The sequence below is a fragment of the Protopterus annectens genome, chromosome 3.part1 (assembly GCF_019279795.1).
Source record: "Protopterus annectens isolate FY-2018-M chromosome 3.part1, PAN1.0, whole genome shotgun sequence".
NCBI classification, from domain to species: domain Eukaryota; kingdom Metazoa; phylum Chordata; order Ceratodontiformes; family Protopteridae; genus Protopterus; species Protopterus annectens.
Window position 1 is genome coordinate 1,454,412,244 of NC_056732.1, and position 18,429 is coordinate 1,454,430,672.

At 39.5% G+C, this 18,429-nt stretch overlaps 1 protein-coding gene across 1 annotated transcript in view; it reads left to right on the forward strand.

The window, feature by feature from the left end:
- ADAM22 (ADAM metallopeptidase domain 22) overlaps window positions 1-18,429 on the forward strand; it is a 2,281,988-nt gene that overhangs the window by 1,791,873 nt on the left and 471,686 nt on the right. Inside the window, exons 18-20 of the mRNA XM_044066314.1 lie at window positions 619-699; window positions 909-959; window positions 1,897-1,960. Coding sequence (XP_043922249.1) covers window positions 619-699; window positions 909-959; window positions 1,897-1,960 — 196 coding nt within the window. The remainder of the gene's footprint in view (window positions 1-618; window positions 700-908; window positions 960-1,896; window positions 1,961-18,429) is intronic.

An 18,429-nucleotide genomic window follows, 5' to 3' on the forward strand; every position in this document is an offset into this window, starting at 1 on the left:
ATTATCTCACAGTAATCTGTGTATTTTTGTGCTCGTCTGTATGTATTTTTGTGCAGTTCATTTTTCTGCTAATGCAATTGTATACTTTAAATACAGGATCATAAGAGTGGTATAGCACAGAGAAGCTCAGCATAAGGGCACAGCTCCTTCCAGCTTTTCTGCAGAGAAAGTAAGGTCATTAATCACTAGAAAGGATAAACAGAAACTCCTTATAAACTCTGGATAAGCTGTGTTTTGGGTATTTGGGACCAAACTAGTCCTACACTGTTTGAGCTAACAGTTGCAATTTTACATTTCTTTATTATTTGCAGTTTGGTGAATAGCACAGATCTTCATATGATTTGAATTAAGTTATTATGTTAAGAAAAAGGTTATCCTTTGTAACCATCAAAACAAAACCTTTTGAATCAGAAATGTTAAGGAGTTAAGAAATCTAAACAAAAATTCTGCATCAAAAATGTATTCACATTACAGCAGTGTATAGATTTCAAAAGTTGAAATAATGCATTATAATTAAGCATATAACAGTACACTGGTAATTTCTGATAACAATCTTGTTTTATCTAGAAATCCTAAGTACTATTTTAATGGAGTTATCTTTTTTAATTTTTTTTTTAGTTCAAGCGGAGTGGTAGTATTTGCCGAGAAGCAGTGAATGATTGTGATATTTCAGAAACCTGCACAGAAAACTCCAGCCTGGTATTGTTTATAGCACACTACCTGAAATAATCAGATATCCATTTTTAAATAACATTTTATACTCCATCTTTGGCAAATCATATGCACGTGTTGTATCATGATTTTGTAAAATAATTAGTACGGCCTGTACATTACATCATTTTTTACATTATCAAACCGTGATAAATTGAATATATAATGCTAATATAGTTTTCTTCTGTTTATGTCAGTGCCCTGCAAATGTACATAAAATGGATGGCTACACCTGCGACAAAAACAAGGTACAGCTAGCTTTTTGCCTGTTTGCCTATCTGTGTATATGAATGCACCAAGATGACGATGTTTATGTTTATTGATCTGCTCATTAACTGTACTTTCCAATAACCACTTCAGCCTTTTGCTTGGCCAGTGCTTCTGTCTTCTACTGTTGACTCTTATCAAGGTATATGTTTTAGGTTGGGTTTCCTTACCTATAAAGTGAAGAAGGCGGAAACATGTATGCATTTCTTGTCACTTGTTACAGGAAAAGATGAAAGGCACTGTGGTGTACATCACTGTTACAGCATTCTTGATCAAGAGCTATTCTTTTTTGTGTTCCCTGTGTAACCCAGCATTTCTGTTTAGATATGTTATACTAATTTGTGATACAACATGAATGTCAATGCAAGATCCTGTTGATTACCACAGTGTACACATCTACATGTTTCACAGTCACAGTGCAACTTGAGAGTCTGTTTTACTCTGTTGGTGACAATAGGCCCTAATCATTTGGTCTAATAGGGTTTTTTAAATAAGTATAAAATATTTTAACTTCAGGATGAAATGTAATCATTTGTACTGATATCTGCTTAATAAACACATTATTTGAAGCCTGCAACTGTTCTTCATAGATATTTTCATTCCTATGGTATACATTCTGATTAATACTGTTCTGCCTTTCTGTGTACCTTTTGTTTTATAATGGAAGTCATGGTTACCTCATTTCTCACACCAGAGAAAACCAGTAAGTTGTTTCCTTAATATCTGGCATCAGTGATGCAGCTGAAGTGAATATCAGTAACATGCAGCCTCTCTAGGAGCTGTATGTGCATCTGTTCAGCTCGTACTGTTATCACCAATGGTGCTGTAAAACACATAAGAAAACGATTAAATACTCTGCCTTCAGTTGTCAGTAGATAAATACACTATAGTATTAATAAGTATTTCCTTTCTCTTTAGGGGTTTTGTTTTGGAGGGAGATGCAAAACAAGGGATCGACAGTGTAAATATATTTGGGGAAAACGTAAGTTCTGCTGCCTGATTTTTTCATACATTTCCTTAGTATGTAGTATTTGGAAAGGCTTTGACTTTTGCTGTTTGGATCTTGTCATAAATGAATATGGGCAAATGAAATGTTCCTTTTAAATCTGTGAATTAGCAGTGTATGTTTTCATATTAATAATTCTTGTATAATATATAGTTTTTATTGCTTGTGGCATAGAGTAATTTGTTATTGTACAAATATATCACATAGTTTATAAATGATACATGGTTTATATAGCTCTCCTACTTTTATCATCAGAAGTGAAGAATGTTGTTAGTTCTTTGGACAATAGGAATCATAGGAAATACAAGGCAAATGAGTCTTGTGACCATGTATGCCTTGCAGGTACACACACTTACACTATACCTCGTTTTTCAAAGAGGGCTAGGCCAGTCAAGTCAGGAGTGAATTTGTGAGTACTCAGCCTATCATCCAGCTACCATTTAAAGGAAGAGGATGTATCACACTGCTTGTTTTGCAGCAGGAATATATTCCAGATGTGAGGAGGGTGATGTGTAATAAATCTGTCTCTCCACTGTGTTTTATTTATTTGCTAAAGGAAATTTAGATCCACGGTTCTGGTATTTTTGAGGCTATTTGATATGGGAAGATGCAAATGATCCTGGACCATGGGATCCCTAATGACATGAAAGGCAAGACATGTATCTCAATCTCCCCTCAAAACTCTGTAAGATACTGAATAAAGGGACAATGCTTGCAGTCTTTTCTGGTAACTTAGGGTGTTTGATTCACTGTTTTTCTCACTTCGGAATCTTTGGGGTCTTCCTAGTTATTTGATATGTTTCGTGAGGTACATCCCAAAGGGGGCATTGTATTTGATAATTGGCTGAATCAATGCTGAATATAAGGGGACAAGGACATCTTTGGATCTGTATGCTATTCATTTGGCAATTAGCTGTGCTAAATAGGACTTCCTGACTACTGTTTGAAGTCTGATGCTATCTGTTGTATGCTCAAGGAACGGGTCCAAATTTACAATATTGCACTTTTTAGTTAATTTGAGGCCATTTGTAATACACCATGGATTTATGAGTGTAAGTTCTTGCTGAAGGACTTTGTCAGCGGGGGGTGTCAATGACTTCAGTTTACAGTCGTTCACACACTTGGTTATCCAGAGGTTCTTGTTCATCAAAAAAGTAAATATTGAACCAAAGAGGACCCAGCACTGAGTCCTGTGGGACGTCACTGATCATCTTCATACTATATAATGAGAGACCTGCTTACCCACAGCCATGTTACTAAATACAAGTCTGTTTGTAATGCATTAAGCTTACTAAGTATGGCAGCATAGGGAATGGTGTCATATGCCTTGGCCAGGTTAAGGTACTCTGAGTGAACAGCATGACTACTATCAACAGTATGTGTTACTCTTTTAAAGAAGTTAGCCAGATTCATTAGACAAAATCTATGCTTGACAAAGCTGAACTACTGTGGGTCTAGCCTAGTGAGGTTTTTAAATGCATAATTTATCAGGTCAGTTTTAATATGCTACCTGGGTTTGCAAATAAGAGTCAGGCTGATGGGTCTTTAATTCCCTGAGCTAGTGGTGGGACCCCCTTGTGGAGTGGCATCACTACTGCTGTGCATCAAACCTGAGAGACAAAGTTAGTGGATAAACTCAGCCTAAATAGTTATAACTCACTCACACCTATACTTGCATGTTCTGCCGTACAGCACCTGCAGTACAAAATACTTTTTATGTTCATCATTCCCAGTGCTGCAATAGCATTTAGGCTATATGGGTTGTATCCTACTCAGTACACAACTGTTCTGCTTCCAAAAACTTTAGCTTTCTCCCATACCCTCACTTAAACTGCTGATTGGACAATCCTATTGAGGGAAATCGGTAGTTGTCTTCTTAGATTTCTTCAGTACCTTCTAGCTGCTTCATAAAGAATCAGTTCAGAAGCTTTACAGGAGTAGAAGCCAGCCTTCAATTTCTTTTCTGTTGGATGAGCCCCCAGTAGAGAACTCTTCCCCACAGAATATTGCCCTTAAAAAAAACAAGGAAAAAAACTGCTGTTTTTATCAGGGCTTTTCTAGGGGTATTTTCCCTTTAAGAAACCTGGTGTCTTTCTAATAATGGACATTTTCTCTCAGGAGGATGTTATTTTGAGCTCTAAGCTATTCTGGGGGCGATTTTTCTGTGAAAATATACTGTGTATTAAACTGTCTTTAATTTGTTGAAAGGTTTAGTGTCGAAATGTTTTATTTGGGCAAGAACTATTACAGAGTATGTTAAAGCTTGTGTTCACTCTGTGTCAACTTACCTGCTATTTTTTTCTGTCATACTGAAATGGGTTTTCTGACAGGAATTTAGTGTGCTACATATGTATTACTTTGTTTGGGGACTGTGTGTGTGAGTGTGTGCTGATTGTAAATACTATTTCTGAATGACTTATTCATGTGAAGCTTACTTCATTCAAGACATCCTTCTTGTTCTTGGACACTTTCTCCACTCCAGCTGTTCCATCTCCCACTGTACCTAAAAAGACAGAACAACTTACCACTTGCTGACTCCACAGGCTCAGTCAATGCCTCAGCTGATGGTGGGTGATTCTACAGTGGCCAGTAGTTATTCTTCAGACTACTTACTTATCTCTGTGGCTTTCTTTGGTGTACTGCTTTTAGCCACCATGAACTGGGAGTCAGTCAAGTCCTCTCTGGCTATTTTAATGTCTGATCCAGTCATGGAAGAACCGTCTTCCAAGTCAGGGAAACACTTTGGGCGATGTTGCTCAGTGTAGCTGAGGGAAGAGGCCTCTTGATGGGGGTCACAGTACCTTCTCTGAGTCAGTCTTTACCTAAACCTGTAAAGAAAAAGCAAAGAGTTAAACATTGTTCATCTGAAGACATGGTCTCTACTAGGAAAGGTGGATGTTAGTATACTGCTTGTGCATTTACATGCAAGTAGTGTTTGTGTCCATTTGGTGACAACTTACCTATTTATTTCTGTGAGATGAACTTTACTTCTAATGGATTTCTGACGGGATTTTAGTGCACTGAGTGTGTATTTACTGAACATGTAGTGCTTGTGCCTGCATTATGAAAACGTACCTCTCATTTATTTCTGTCAGACTAATTTTAAGCTTAAGGGTTTTCTGCCAGGATTTTATTGTTCTGGTTGAGCATTACTCTGTTTTGGGGACATTGAAGGAAAAGGAAAAGTGTGCTTCTTGTGTAGACTTTGACATCTTACCTTCCCATGATCTGAACCACATTCAGTGTATCTTTCTCAGTCACAATGTGTATGCGTACCCTAGGCTTGCTGGTCCAACTTCCACAGCTCCAAGAACGAAAAATAACTTACCTGAGTGCCCTTGCTGGTTGTGCAAGCTAAGTCTGCACCTCAGCCGATGATGGGTGAACCATTGGTAGCCATTGGTTGCTCCTCAGACCACTAAATTACCTCTCCAGCTTCCTCTTGTGTAGTTTTTTTGTCCACCCTGACTGAGGGGTCAGCCACGTCCTCTTTGACTAGTGTCAGAGAGCAAGCATGAGAAAACTATTTTTTTCTGGGACCTAGAACATGGAAGAGTATGAATATCTCTCCAAACACCATCATATTGGGTGACTTCAACTACCCAAAACACAGACTGGGAACATTACTCAAGCCCCAACACCCTAGCCCAAAGGTTCCTGGAGTTCATAAACTCAAATGCTATGGAACAACTAGTCACCATTCCCACAAGAGGAGAAAATACACTAGACCTGATCATCACAAACATGGGGACAAAATGCTCCACACTGGAAGTATATCCCTCATTGGTGAGATCAGACCATAAATTAATCTCACTGGAGATCCACATCCCACCCCCAACCCCAGCAAAAAAGACCACAGTGAAGAACTTCTCAAAAGCAAACTTCACACTTCTTAAGACTGGAGTGGTATCCTTCAAGGCCCCCGAGCCAGTGGAAACCACAACCCACGCTGCTGAAACCCTTACAAATGCCTTCTACGAGCACCTCCAGGAATGTATGGATCAAGCAATCCCTAATAAAATAAAGACCCTTTCCACCAAAGGCAGGCACCCGGTCTGGTGGACCCCAGCCATAAACAAACTCTACAACAAGAGGAGAAAGCTACTACATGACAGAGCAAAATCCCTAAAAGGGAAGGCATCTCTGATCACTACTAGCAAAAAACTACGATCACTCATAAAGTCATCCAAGGCCAACTTTGAGAGAAAAATCGCTAATGACACAAAAGGCAATCATAAGGCCTTCTTTAGCTATGTTAGAAACCTGGGTGGAAACTCCCAGATATGCTCAGAATTAGTCTAAAATTATACAAAAATCACTGAACCCACAGACATTGCCAACATACTGGCAGACAGGTTCAGTGCAAATTTCTCCCCTCCCTTCCCCCCAAAAGGAGAAATATCTATCCCACCAGAGTCTAGCCTCCCAAACATCTCAAATGCCCAGGTGAGAGCTGCTCTCTATAAAGCAAAAAACACAGCATCAATGGGACCGGACAGTGTCCCCGGCTGTGTGCTACACGAACTCTATGAGGAACTAAACCCACACATAAGGCTGCTGTTTAATCTTAGCCTTACTACAGGATACGTACCCAAAGAATGGGGTACGGCAACTGTGATCCCACTCCACAAAGGTGGTGCTTCTATGGACCCTGGAAATTACCGCCCCATAAGCTTGACGAGCCTTGTCTGCAAAGCTATGGAGAGAATCATAATGGAACTCATAAATAAAGACATTGGGGACCTACAGACACTGGATCCTACCCAATTTGGCTTTGTCAAGGGCAGATCCTGCCTCTTGAACTTGGTCAACTTTTTCGAAACAGTCACTAAGGCAATTGATGAGGGTAAGGCAGTTCACACAGCCTACCTTGACCTAGCAAAAGCGTTCGACACAATACCCCACTCGGGCATCATAGAAAAGCTCACCAGCTTAGATGTAAACCCATATGTCACAAGATGGGTTGCAAACTGGCTCAAGGACAGAACCCACAGGGTTAGAGTTGCTGGTGCCATGTCAGACTCTAAGCCGGTCATGAGCGGTGTCCCACAGGGCTCAGTCCTGGGCCCCCTCTTGTTTGGCATTTATTTTTCTGAAGTGCAGGCAAACATAGGGGGATTGTGGCTGACAAAATTTGCAGATGACTGCAAACTGGGCACCATAATTGACACTCCATCAGACACAGACATCCTCCAGAGAGGTCTCAGAGAAATGGATAACTGGTGCCAGAGCCATGGCCTTAAGCTAAATGCAAAAAATGTATAGTCATACCCTTTGGGAAAAACAAGGTAACCCCTAATTACCACATAGGTGGTAATCCATTAAACACGGAAGACGTTATCAGGGACCTGGGGACCCAAGTTGACAGTAACCTCTCTTTTGACACTCACATTGCCAAAGTGGTTAGGAAGACCTTCTACATTGCCCACCTGATCATGAAGGGATTCACATCCAGATCAGGAGAGGTCATTGTACCCCTGTACTCTTCACTTATCAGACCAATGATTGAGTACAACGCCCATTCGAATGTACCTTACCCGACACCTGCAGCAGTTGGAAAGACCCCAAAAGTTCCTCACCAAAAGGATAAAGGGGCTCAAACATATGTCATACGCTGCCCGACTGAAGAAACTCCAGCTCTATTCAGTCGCATACCGTCTGCTCAGAGGTGATCTGTGCCTGACATACAAGGCCATGTCCATCCCGGAATTAATGGACATGCTCCACCTCAAAAAATCCAAATCCACCAGAGCCACGAGAGCAAGAGACTTAAACCTCAACACGGACATAAATAGGACGTGCTGGAGGGACAGATTCATCACCCAGAGACTCCCTACACTATGGAACAGAATCCCAGTCCATGTGAGGCAGAGCCTCTCACTGACTCTGTTCAAGAGAAATCTTGACGAGTGGATGGGAGATCGTAGGTTTACCCTGGGAATCATCTCTGTGTCACTGCTGGACAGAGGCACAGCAAACTAATGGGTATAGTATTCTCATCCTAAGGGGTGGTAAAAGCCACACACACTCTGGCTAGGCTTATAAATGCCCTAGGGCAGATAGCCTAGTATGAACCTATGAACCTATGAATTTAACTGGGTGATGTTACTGGATTATCCAGGGGATGAGACCTCTTGATGGGGCACAGATTCTTCTCTTAATTAGTTCCAATAGTTACCCGTTAAGAAAAGGCGACCACAGTAGTGCAGCGGTTAGCATTGCTGCCTCACAGCAAGAGGTTCTCTGGTTCGATCCTCTGCTGGGGTGCCTTCTGTGCAGAGTCTGCATGTCCTCCCTGTGGTCGCGTGGGTTTCCTCCGGCTGCTCCGGTTTCCTCCCACATCCCAAAGACATGCTGTAGGTGGATTGCACACTCTAAATTGAACCTAGGTGTGAGTGTCTGTGCCTTCTGTGGAAGGTTGGGTGCCGGGCTGGCAACTCGACACCGTAAAACTCCACTGCCAATCATGAGCGGACAGATGATCCACTGTGGAGACCCCTAACCAGGAAAAGCTGAAAGAAAAAGAAGTTACCTGTTAAGGAAAAAAAAAACAAAAAGTAAAACACTGTCTACCTAAAGACATAGAATCTAACAGAAGAAATAATTTTCTTATCTTGGATAAGAATCCATTACAAACACCTAATCCTGGTACACAACATTTAATATCTATTAAGCAGGTTGGTAAAAATAAATAAATAAATAAATAAAATAATCAAGGAACACAAGTCAGATTAGTCTGATGTACACAAAGACAGGGATTCATCTCCTGCAGATTCTTGAGCCCATTTCTGCGATGATGATGAAAGCATCCCCTTACAACCTTCTTAGGAGAAACTTTCCTTTTTCTATTTGTTATCAGGATGAAAAGGTATTTTTATAAGACCTAATGGAGGTACCCACTATTATAAGGAGATTTTACATTTTGTTGTAAGTGGTTTTGCTCTTTTCCTCCTGTAGTGCCAGCCTTTGAGGAGGTTTATTGTACAGCCTGTAACAGTACTGAGTCTTATGCATCAATCCCCATATAAGCAAATAGGCTATTGATATTATCCAAGCCTTCAACTTTGAACTTAGAAGGGAATGTTTTGGGATAGATTGGCTATGAGAACTTTTTTGATTCTTCCACTTTGGCATATAGAATTATTTTTTCTATCAGTTCCATATGTGGGAATTTTTTCCTTTTTTGTATAGACAGTTTGAGTGACCTAGTTAGTACCCTTTCTCTTGAAGAGAAAGTGTATCTCACTCTTTTGGCTTTTTGACATGCCGTGAGGATCTAAATATGTTGTATGGATGTGTACCATTGTGCATATACTGTGTTTTGAACCTCTCCTATTGCTACTGTTTTAGGAGGTATGTTTGCGTACAAATTCAGAAGTTGTTTGTTGAAAAGAAGTCATTTTTGAATTCACCTTTTGAGAAAAAAAAGTTGTATTTGCCTCATTGCTACTCTGATCTACCAATAATTTGATGAAAGAGGGAAATTAGTTTCAGAAGTGTCTAAGATTTTCCACCACCCCCTCCCCTTCATATCTCCCAGACTCTCTTTTTACCTAAGAAACAAATAGAACTAGCAGGAGGGGAACAATAACAAGCAGAAACCTTTCTGTTGCACAGACAGTATTCATCTTCAGGTTGGCTTCTTTCAACCACCCCTCCTGTCCTACACTAATCTTCTAAAACATATCCCAATATTGGCTTTGTCCATTTCACTTGTGCAGCTGATTGTGACAGATTCATGGGTATTAAGGTGGTTGATGAAAGACACAGTATTGAATAGAAATGCCTCATTTCAGGAGAGTTCCTCTCATTCCTCCAAACTAAACAGAGGTTTTTTTCCTCAGTTTTTTTTTTATCATGTACTCACCCTAGGAGTCATAGAACCGGTGCCATTAAATAAAAGGAAAAAAGGTTTCTATTCCAGGATGTTTCTGGTACCAAGGAAAGAGGCTTCTTGGAGATCAGTTGTAGTTTTTCCCTTTCTAAGTCAGTATGTCATAGTTCCAAAATTCAAGATGTTGACCATTCAGAATCTGTTACCTCTCATTCCTCAATGAAGGTTTTGGAGACATCTGGTCTAAAAGATGCATACTATTACATTCCCATAGCCAAAGGCTTCAGGACATTTCTCAGATTTTCTGTGTTTGGATCACATTATCAATTCTCTGCATTATCTCTTGGCCATCTACATCTTCAAAGGCATGTACAAAGTTTCTAGCTTCACTCATAGGTAATTGCAAACTGAATGGAATTCACTTATTTCCATATTTATATGACTTACTCATTTTTTCAGGGTCTTTTCCAGATGTTAAGAGTCATTGCAAAGTGTGGTTTCCTCTCTTCTGAACAATCTGGGGTTCCAGAAAAATGTTCAGAAATCTTCCTTGACCCTGTCACACAGGCTTGTCTTTCTAATCTGTCTCATAAACACCTTGCTGCAAATGGCTTTTGTAACACAAGAGAATGTGGACTTCCAAAGCTTCTCAAATCAGTCTTAGACTTCAGCCTGAGTGTGTCTCAGGATATTGGCGTTCATGGTCTCTACGATTCTCATGATTTCTCTTGTTAGGCTGCACATGAGAATGATTCAGTGTATTTTTATTAAAAAAAAAATACATGAACCCAGTATTTGAATCTGTAATTTCACATTCCAGTATTGGGCTTTTTCAAAAAGGAACTGCACTGGTGGACACTACAGATATAAGCAAATCTAGGTCTCTCCTTTTCTCTTCTACTTTCAAGGCAATCTCTAACTATGGATGTGTCATATTTCACTTGAAGGCAGTTTCTATGGATGTGAAGGTGCAATGCCTGTAGAACTTCTCAAACAGACTAAATGCAGATCAGTGTCAGAGATCTAAGTCTTGATCCACGCCCTAACATCTCTTCCAATCTATGGTCCCCTGGACCTCTTCAAGTGAATACAGACAATACCACAGTGATGTGCTACTTAAAGGGATACAAGGTCATGCCTTCTATGTACGCTGGTTATGGCGACTTGGGAGGCAGATCTCCAGCACTCCTTAATCTTCTAAGCATCTTACGTTCCATCATAGCAGCAGATAGTGGCAGACTGACTGAACAGGAGCAGGACTGACACTCATGAATGGAAAATAAATAAGGGAGCCCTCAAGTAATTGCTCTAGTTGTGGGCAACACCTCAGGCAGATCTGTTTGCCTTCTTAAAAAAAAAGAAAACTAAACAAATTCTGCTCCAGGATTTGTTTTCAAACAAATCTGGAAAACAGTTGCATTTTATTTCCTGTGGTTAGGGATGTTCCTGTATGCCTTTGTACTCATACCCAGGGCAATTTTGAAAATTCAGAAGGACTTCCGAATTGTGAGGACCTATTTTTGACCCAGGCAAGATTGGTTTTCCCTTGGTATGGAATTGTCAAGGGCAATTACCACAATATTCCTCACAAACTATACCTACTCACACAAGACAGTGGGTGATTGATAGACTCCAGCCTCAAACATCTTAAACTAACTGCCTGTATGATTCAATTTGAATTTCTTTTAGGCACGTCTTTCTAGACAATGTGCACCAGGTACAAAAGGAGGCAAGAAAACCTCTTACTTGGGAATGTTATATTGGCAAGTGGAAAATATTTTCTAGTTGGAGCCTAGCCAATAACTAAGGCCCTGTCAGGAATTCTGTACCACTAGTACTTAAATATTTGTATGACTTACTAACCTCTGGTTTCTGTTATTCCTCTATCAAGGTACATCTTGCATCCATTTCAGAATGTCTACACATGAAGTCTCCAGTTTCTTCTGTGTTTAATGAAACAGTTTCTTAAGGGAGTTTTACACCTGAGATTTCCTTGTAAACAGGTTGCTCCTTCATGGGATCTTAACTTTCTGCTGGGAAAGATAGTCACATCTCCATTTGAACCTGCTAATTAAGCGCATGTAAGGCTCTTGATATGGAAAACTGTTCATCCCATTGCTCTGACATCTGCAAGAAGAGTATCTGAGTTGTAATATTTAATGGAGGGTGACCCATTCGTGGTCTTCCATAGAGATAGGGTCTCATTAACAACAAATCTCTCATTCATGACCAGAGTTGTTTCAGAGATTACTTTGAATCAAGCCATCAATCTCCCAGAGTTCCATCCAGAGCATCAAAACCAGGAGAAAAGGATTCTATATACTCTGAATATGGATAAGCAACTCAGGTAATATCTTGAGCGAACTAAGGCCTTTCGATAAGCAGCTCAGCTGTCTGTTTTTTATGTTACATTACAAACAAATAAGAAACCTAACTACATTTAATTCACTTACCTTTGTCGATACCCTGAAAAAGATAAACTGGTACAACCTAAAAACTCTCCCACCTGACAATGCTGTCGACTATTTTAATACTATGTTCCTGAACATGCTAAATAGCCTTGCACCCCTTCCCATGAAAAGAATCATAACAAACTTTGCACCATAGCTTTCCAAGCCTACAAAAGACCTGATTCATTCCAGAGATAAAATATGGAAACAGTGTCAAACTAATAGAAACCAGCGAGGCCTGATAAAATTTAAACATCTTCATAATCATCCTCCATTATTTTCTTGGCATCCTTCTTTTACTGTTCTGTCCCCTAGCAGTTCTTTCTTGTGGTTCTGGTGGTACAGAAATGCCAAAATACTTTTTCCAAGAATTAATTGTTGTGTTTAAGAGAAATAAACATTAACTTTTGGCCATCCTCTGCCCAACATACCAGTGACCTACTCTTCGGACCCAGCTGCCAAGACAAGCCTAAAAACAGATGCTTGTTCAGCTTGATGTCCTTCAAGATTCCTTATACCACGTAAGGAAGTAAAGTATGTCTATGTAAAAACAAGTATTGTTACTGCCTAATTCAATTGTACTTGGCCTACACTTTACCAGCAGAACTCCCTCCCACATATCCATTCCCAACAACTGTATTACTTTTCCTCATATACTGCTTTACAATTTAATCTCACTTCTTCTTTAGTGCTCTACCTGCCGCTCTATCTACTTTCTGATTTTATTTTTTTTTTCTCTTTTCTCTTTTTTGACCAGCTAGCATTAGATTTTATTTTGCTTCTTGCACTTTTCTACCTGCCCAACTCTATGCCATAATTATCATATCTGACAGGTAGTACTAGTCAGACAGACATACCCTTCCAGTTATTAAAATCCCAATTTTCTTATATCAGTCTCTTTCTTTTACTCTCAGTATACACTGTCTGCTGATTGATTTTTTTTTTCTTTTCCTTACCTGTTATGACCTTGGTGTAGCCCAGCTGCATTCACCCTCACTACACTCGGGCTCAGTCTGGTTCTCCACCCTGCCCCCTTTGCCACCCACCCTCATACCTTTAAACTTGTAGTTAGTCTGAGAGACCCCACCCACAATCAAATCCCAACAAATCAGACTACTTCCCACCAAACTGACAGCACAATTTCAGTACTCCCCACAGTATAAATTAAAATCAATTGCACTTAGCTAAGCTCTATTCTCCCTCCCACACACTATAATGTTCTACACTTCAACTAGTATGTTACTCTTATCCAACATTTTATTCACAGCACTATTATTCTTAAGCTTCGCCACAATACTTACTAATAAAACAGCCATACCTAACTACTGTACAACATCCTCCATCAACACACCCCAAAAACAAAGCCACTACTCCCAATACCTCCCATCAATTACTATACTATCCTTTCCCCTACAACTCCAGTTCCAAAATAAAAACCAATGTTACCATCAAACCCCATTTTATTGCTCTAAATCCCAACCTCAAAACTAAATTCAACCCACTATATTCCTACGTAATTCTGAAATTACTACAGAGTGGCTACATACACCCAAATCCTGAACCAAACACACAGCAAACTCAAAGAGCCTAAGCCTATTTACTATCAACCTAAGAATTATATGCAATAAAATAACCTCCCTGCATGCTTGGGTAGAAAAGAATAAACCAGATATATTAGCCCTAACAGAAACCTGGCTACACCCCAGCATAAAAGATACCGAAAATTTACCCTCCCAAATTGTCAATATACAGACTGGACAGATCAAACAACAAAGGTGGAGGATAGTTCTCCTCTATTCCTCCGTACTCAACATAACTGTATACTGTCACAGTATACACAAATTCCATAATGCTGAAATACTAATAATCACCCTAAACCTTAACAACTCTATAAAATCTGTATCATCATAGTCAACATCCCACCTGGAAACAACATACCAGTCCTGGAAGATATGCTGTCCTGGATTACTGATAACATCAAGAAAGAAACAATCATCCTAGGTGACATGAATATAAACTAGCAAACCATCACACCAAACTCCCCCATCACTAGTATTAACCTGTACTGCTTCAAACAATTCATCACCAACCCTACAAGCTTCAGCAAAGACTTTACTAACCACTCCACATTGGACTGGATCCTTGCATCTCACCCTACCAATTTCTCCTCCTCAGGTACATTTTCAGTCTCACTAAGCTACCATCTTCCAGCTTTTGCCATCAGAGCCACCACCCACCTTTCTAACAAACACTTCATAAAAACAGTTAGAAATACTACTAGACTAAACAAACACTCAACAATTCGCCATTAAATATTAACTGGACACCCTTAAAATCCTACCTCTCAGCTATGCCATACATTATACTTCAATAACACCTTCCTGAAAATAATTGATAGTCTCAACCCTGTACTAACAAAATGAATAAATAAAACAAAAACCTCATGGTTAACCACGAACAACAAAGTTACCAAACTAGTAGATAAATGTAAGGAAAACTACTACTCAAGCCTCCATCTACAACACAAACACGACCCCCAAAAACTTTGGCACTCTATAACTACCCTCCTCAACCCAGGAACTAACAATGCTCACTCCCCTTCACCCAATGCCCCCCATTGCAAATAGCAGATGAATTCAATAAATACTTTATAAGATCCATATCAGACCTACTCATCTTCAAAATGAACTCAAGACACCCTCACCCAAACCTGCACACTAACCAGAATAACTCAATACAACCTACAACAGACCAAGCCCATAACTACACCAGTAACCAAGAAAATAACCCCAACACTACTTTCTTCTTTCAGTCCATACCCACCTCTACAATCAAAAAGCTACTGCTCAAGCTGAAACCCTGTTCCATTTCAGGTGACAACCTCCCACCCCAATACTTAAAACTCACAGTTGACTCAGTTGCTTATCCAGTCAGCATCCTGGTAAACAGATCACTCTCAGAAGGCACAGTTCCTACAATATGGAAAATGCCACACACAATGCCAATTCATAAAGGAGGATGCTCCACAGAAACATATAATTTCCACCCAATATCAGTTCTGTCCCTATTATACAAAATCATGGAAAGGTGTATTCACCAGCAATTAATGAAATATCTACTCCAAAACAACCTGCTCACTCAAACTCAGCATGGCTTCAGGCCAGATCACAGCATATCCACTACATTACTGTCCTTCACAAACACAGTTAACAAGGCCAGGGACAAAGGATACCTAGTATCTGCAGTATTCCTGGCCTTTGACACAGTTTCACCCACTTTACTGCTAGCTACACTATCTAAACTTGGATGCTTCACTACCACACTTCAGTGGTTCCAAAGCTACCTACATGATCGGAAGCAAGCAGTCAAATGGTCCAACCAACTCTCCCCCTTCCTACAAAAACCCTACAGGTGTTCCCCAAGGCTCAATATTAGGCCCCTACTGTTTAACATATTCACCAATAATCTGTACACCTCCTCTTCCCCAGGAACATTAATTCAGTATGCAGATGACTCAGCCTTAATCTGTACCTCTCGTAGTCTCTCAGAACTGCTAATCAAAACCAGTAATTATTTACAGCAATTGAATCATGGCTCACGAAGTCCCAACTCTTTCTTAATCCCTCCAAAAAAAAAAACAAAATTATAGTCTTTCACCCGAAACATTCCACCCTCAGCCCAGATCAATTTAATATTCTCGCAGCTGACAAAACCATCATAGAAAATGTCCAAAAAACTAAACTCCTAGATGTTATTATCACTAACAAACTCAACTTTGACCTACATAGCCAACAAAACATCAAGGCGACACATATAAAACTAGGAATCCTCTACATAAATAGACAATGTCTTACCACTTTCACCATGACCACCCTGGCTAAAACCTTTTTGTTCCCTTCCCTACTTATGGTTCCTGTATACTAACCAATCTGCAAATCTCCACCAAGACCAAAATGGAACAATGCTATAACACAGTAGCAAAGTTTGCAACAAACTTCAACTTCTAAATTTGCTGAAACTATTAAACCAGATTACTTATTCACACCTAACTACAATCCACAAACTATTCTATAAACCCACTGCCTGTGCTACCCTAGTTAACCTAATCCAACATTACAAACCAAACAGAGCACACAGATCCGAAGACAAAAACCTTCTTGAAACTTAAAAACCTTCTAGAAACCAAGGAAAATCACTTTGCTCATACTCTATCACCAAATTATAGAACACCCTCCTACCTAATATTCGGCTAACTCCTATCCTACCTCACTTTAAAGCCTTCCTAAAAGAACATCAGACTAAATCATGGTTATGCACATAAATCATGGTTATGCACATGCCGTACTCCAGGCTAATCTACTCATTTCCCTCCTTACTCCTTCTCCTATTAGACTAACTTTCCCCTCCTAAACTAATCTACTAACTATCACATTAAACTTTTGGAAACTATGCACCATTCTGTCTCTAGCATTTTACTTATTTGCTAGAGGACTTAAATTTTCAAACACACTCTAAGGAAATACTGTTTACCCTAAGAAACATATTTCAATTTGTGTATGAATGTAAATTGTAAATATTCTACTGTTACTTCAAAGGTAATCCTAAGTGCCTGACTATAATTCATTCATTAGTGTGTATTCTTACATATGTAACCTATTGTATAATATGTGTAACGAAGTTATAAATGTTGAGTTACGTATAATATACATAACAAAGTCTTAAATGTGGAGCTCTTCTCCTGGACCTTTTATGTAACCCAGTCAAACTATCCTGATAAATAAATGTCAAATAAATAAATAATCAGTTTAAAAAATAGTCAACAAAGATAAAAAGAATACTATTCAAAACTGCAGTCTAACCATAAACAACCCCCCCAAAAAAAAAATATTCTGGAATGCCATCAGATCACTCCTGAACCCTGTTAACTCTTTCTTTATAAATTCTATAGCTGACATTACTCTAGCTTTCCCCATGCTAAAGGCAGCATAAGTAATGCAGCTCCACCAAAAACTCCCACTACCCTCCCTATAACTGCATGCACCCATGAGCCCACCACCTGTTCTACTCCCAGTTTTACTCTTAATCCCATTTCAATCACAATAAAAAGACTACTTCTAAAGCTCAAACTCTGCTGTAGCTCACCTGAAAATATACCCCCAAAATTTCTAAAGCTTGCTGCAGATGCCATTGCATTCCCTATAAGTATCCTTAAAAATAGATCCATTCAGGAATCCTATGTGCCCAAATCTTCGAAGAAAGCATTCATTCTCCCTCTTCATAAAGGCAGCAAAAACATCACCAACTTTCATCCAATCGCTATTCTTTCTCCTGTCTCCAAGATGTTGGAAAAGTGCATTCACATTTAACTGATGCACTTCTTCGTAACCATCTACTGTTTCCTACACAACATGGATTCAGACCTGGCTGTAGCACAACAACTGCCTTGATATCTTTCATGGATACTGTTAACAGAACATAAGGTGCTTGGAAAATAGTCTCTACCCTCTTCTTAGATCTAGCTAAGGCTTATGATACAGTTTCCCGTGCTTTACTACTATCACAATTCTATAACATCGGACTTTCCCCCACCGCCCTCAACTGGTTCTCAGACTATTTAAAAGACAGGAAACAGGCTGTCAAATGGCTATACTGTATCTCTCCTTATCTCAATACCTCTACTGGAGTTCCTCAAGATTCCATACTTGGTCCCATCCTATTCGGCATTTTCATTGATAATTTCCATTCTTCTGTGACCCACGGATCTGTCATTCAGTACACAGATGACTCAACTATTGTATCTTCAGCTGATTTTATTTCTGAACTTCAAGTCAAAACTCAAAAAACCTTCTCCACCACTGAAACCTGGATGTATAATAACCACTTAGCCCAAATAAATCTAAGATCATTTTATTCACCCCGAAGAAATCAACCCTGTTAGATAAAACCATGTTCAGTAAAGGCACAAAGAGAACTTGTTAGCCACACAAAACTGCTAAATGTCACCATAGATAAACACCTAAAATTTGATATCCACTTACAACACAACATCGAAAAAGCTCATCAGGAACTAGGAAACCTGTAGGCACAACCATTTCCTCAGCCCCTCCAGTAAACAAACCCTTGCTTCCACTTATCTACTCCCTTCTTTCATGTGTGGCGCC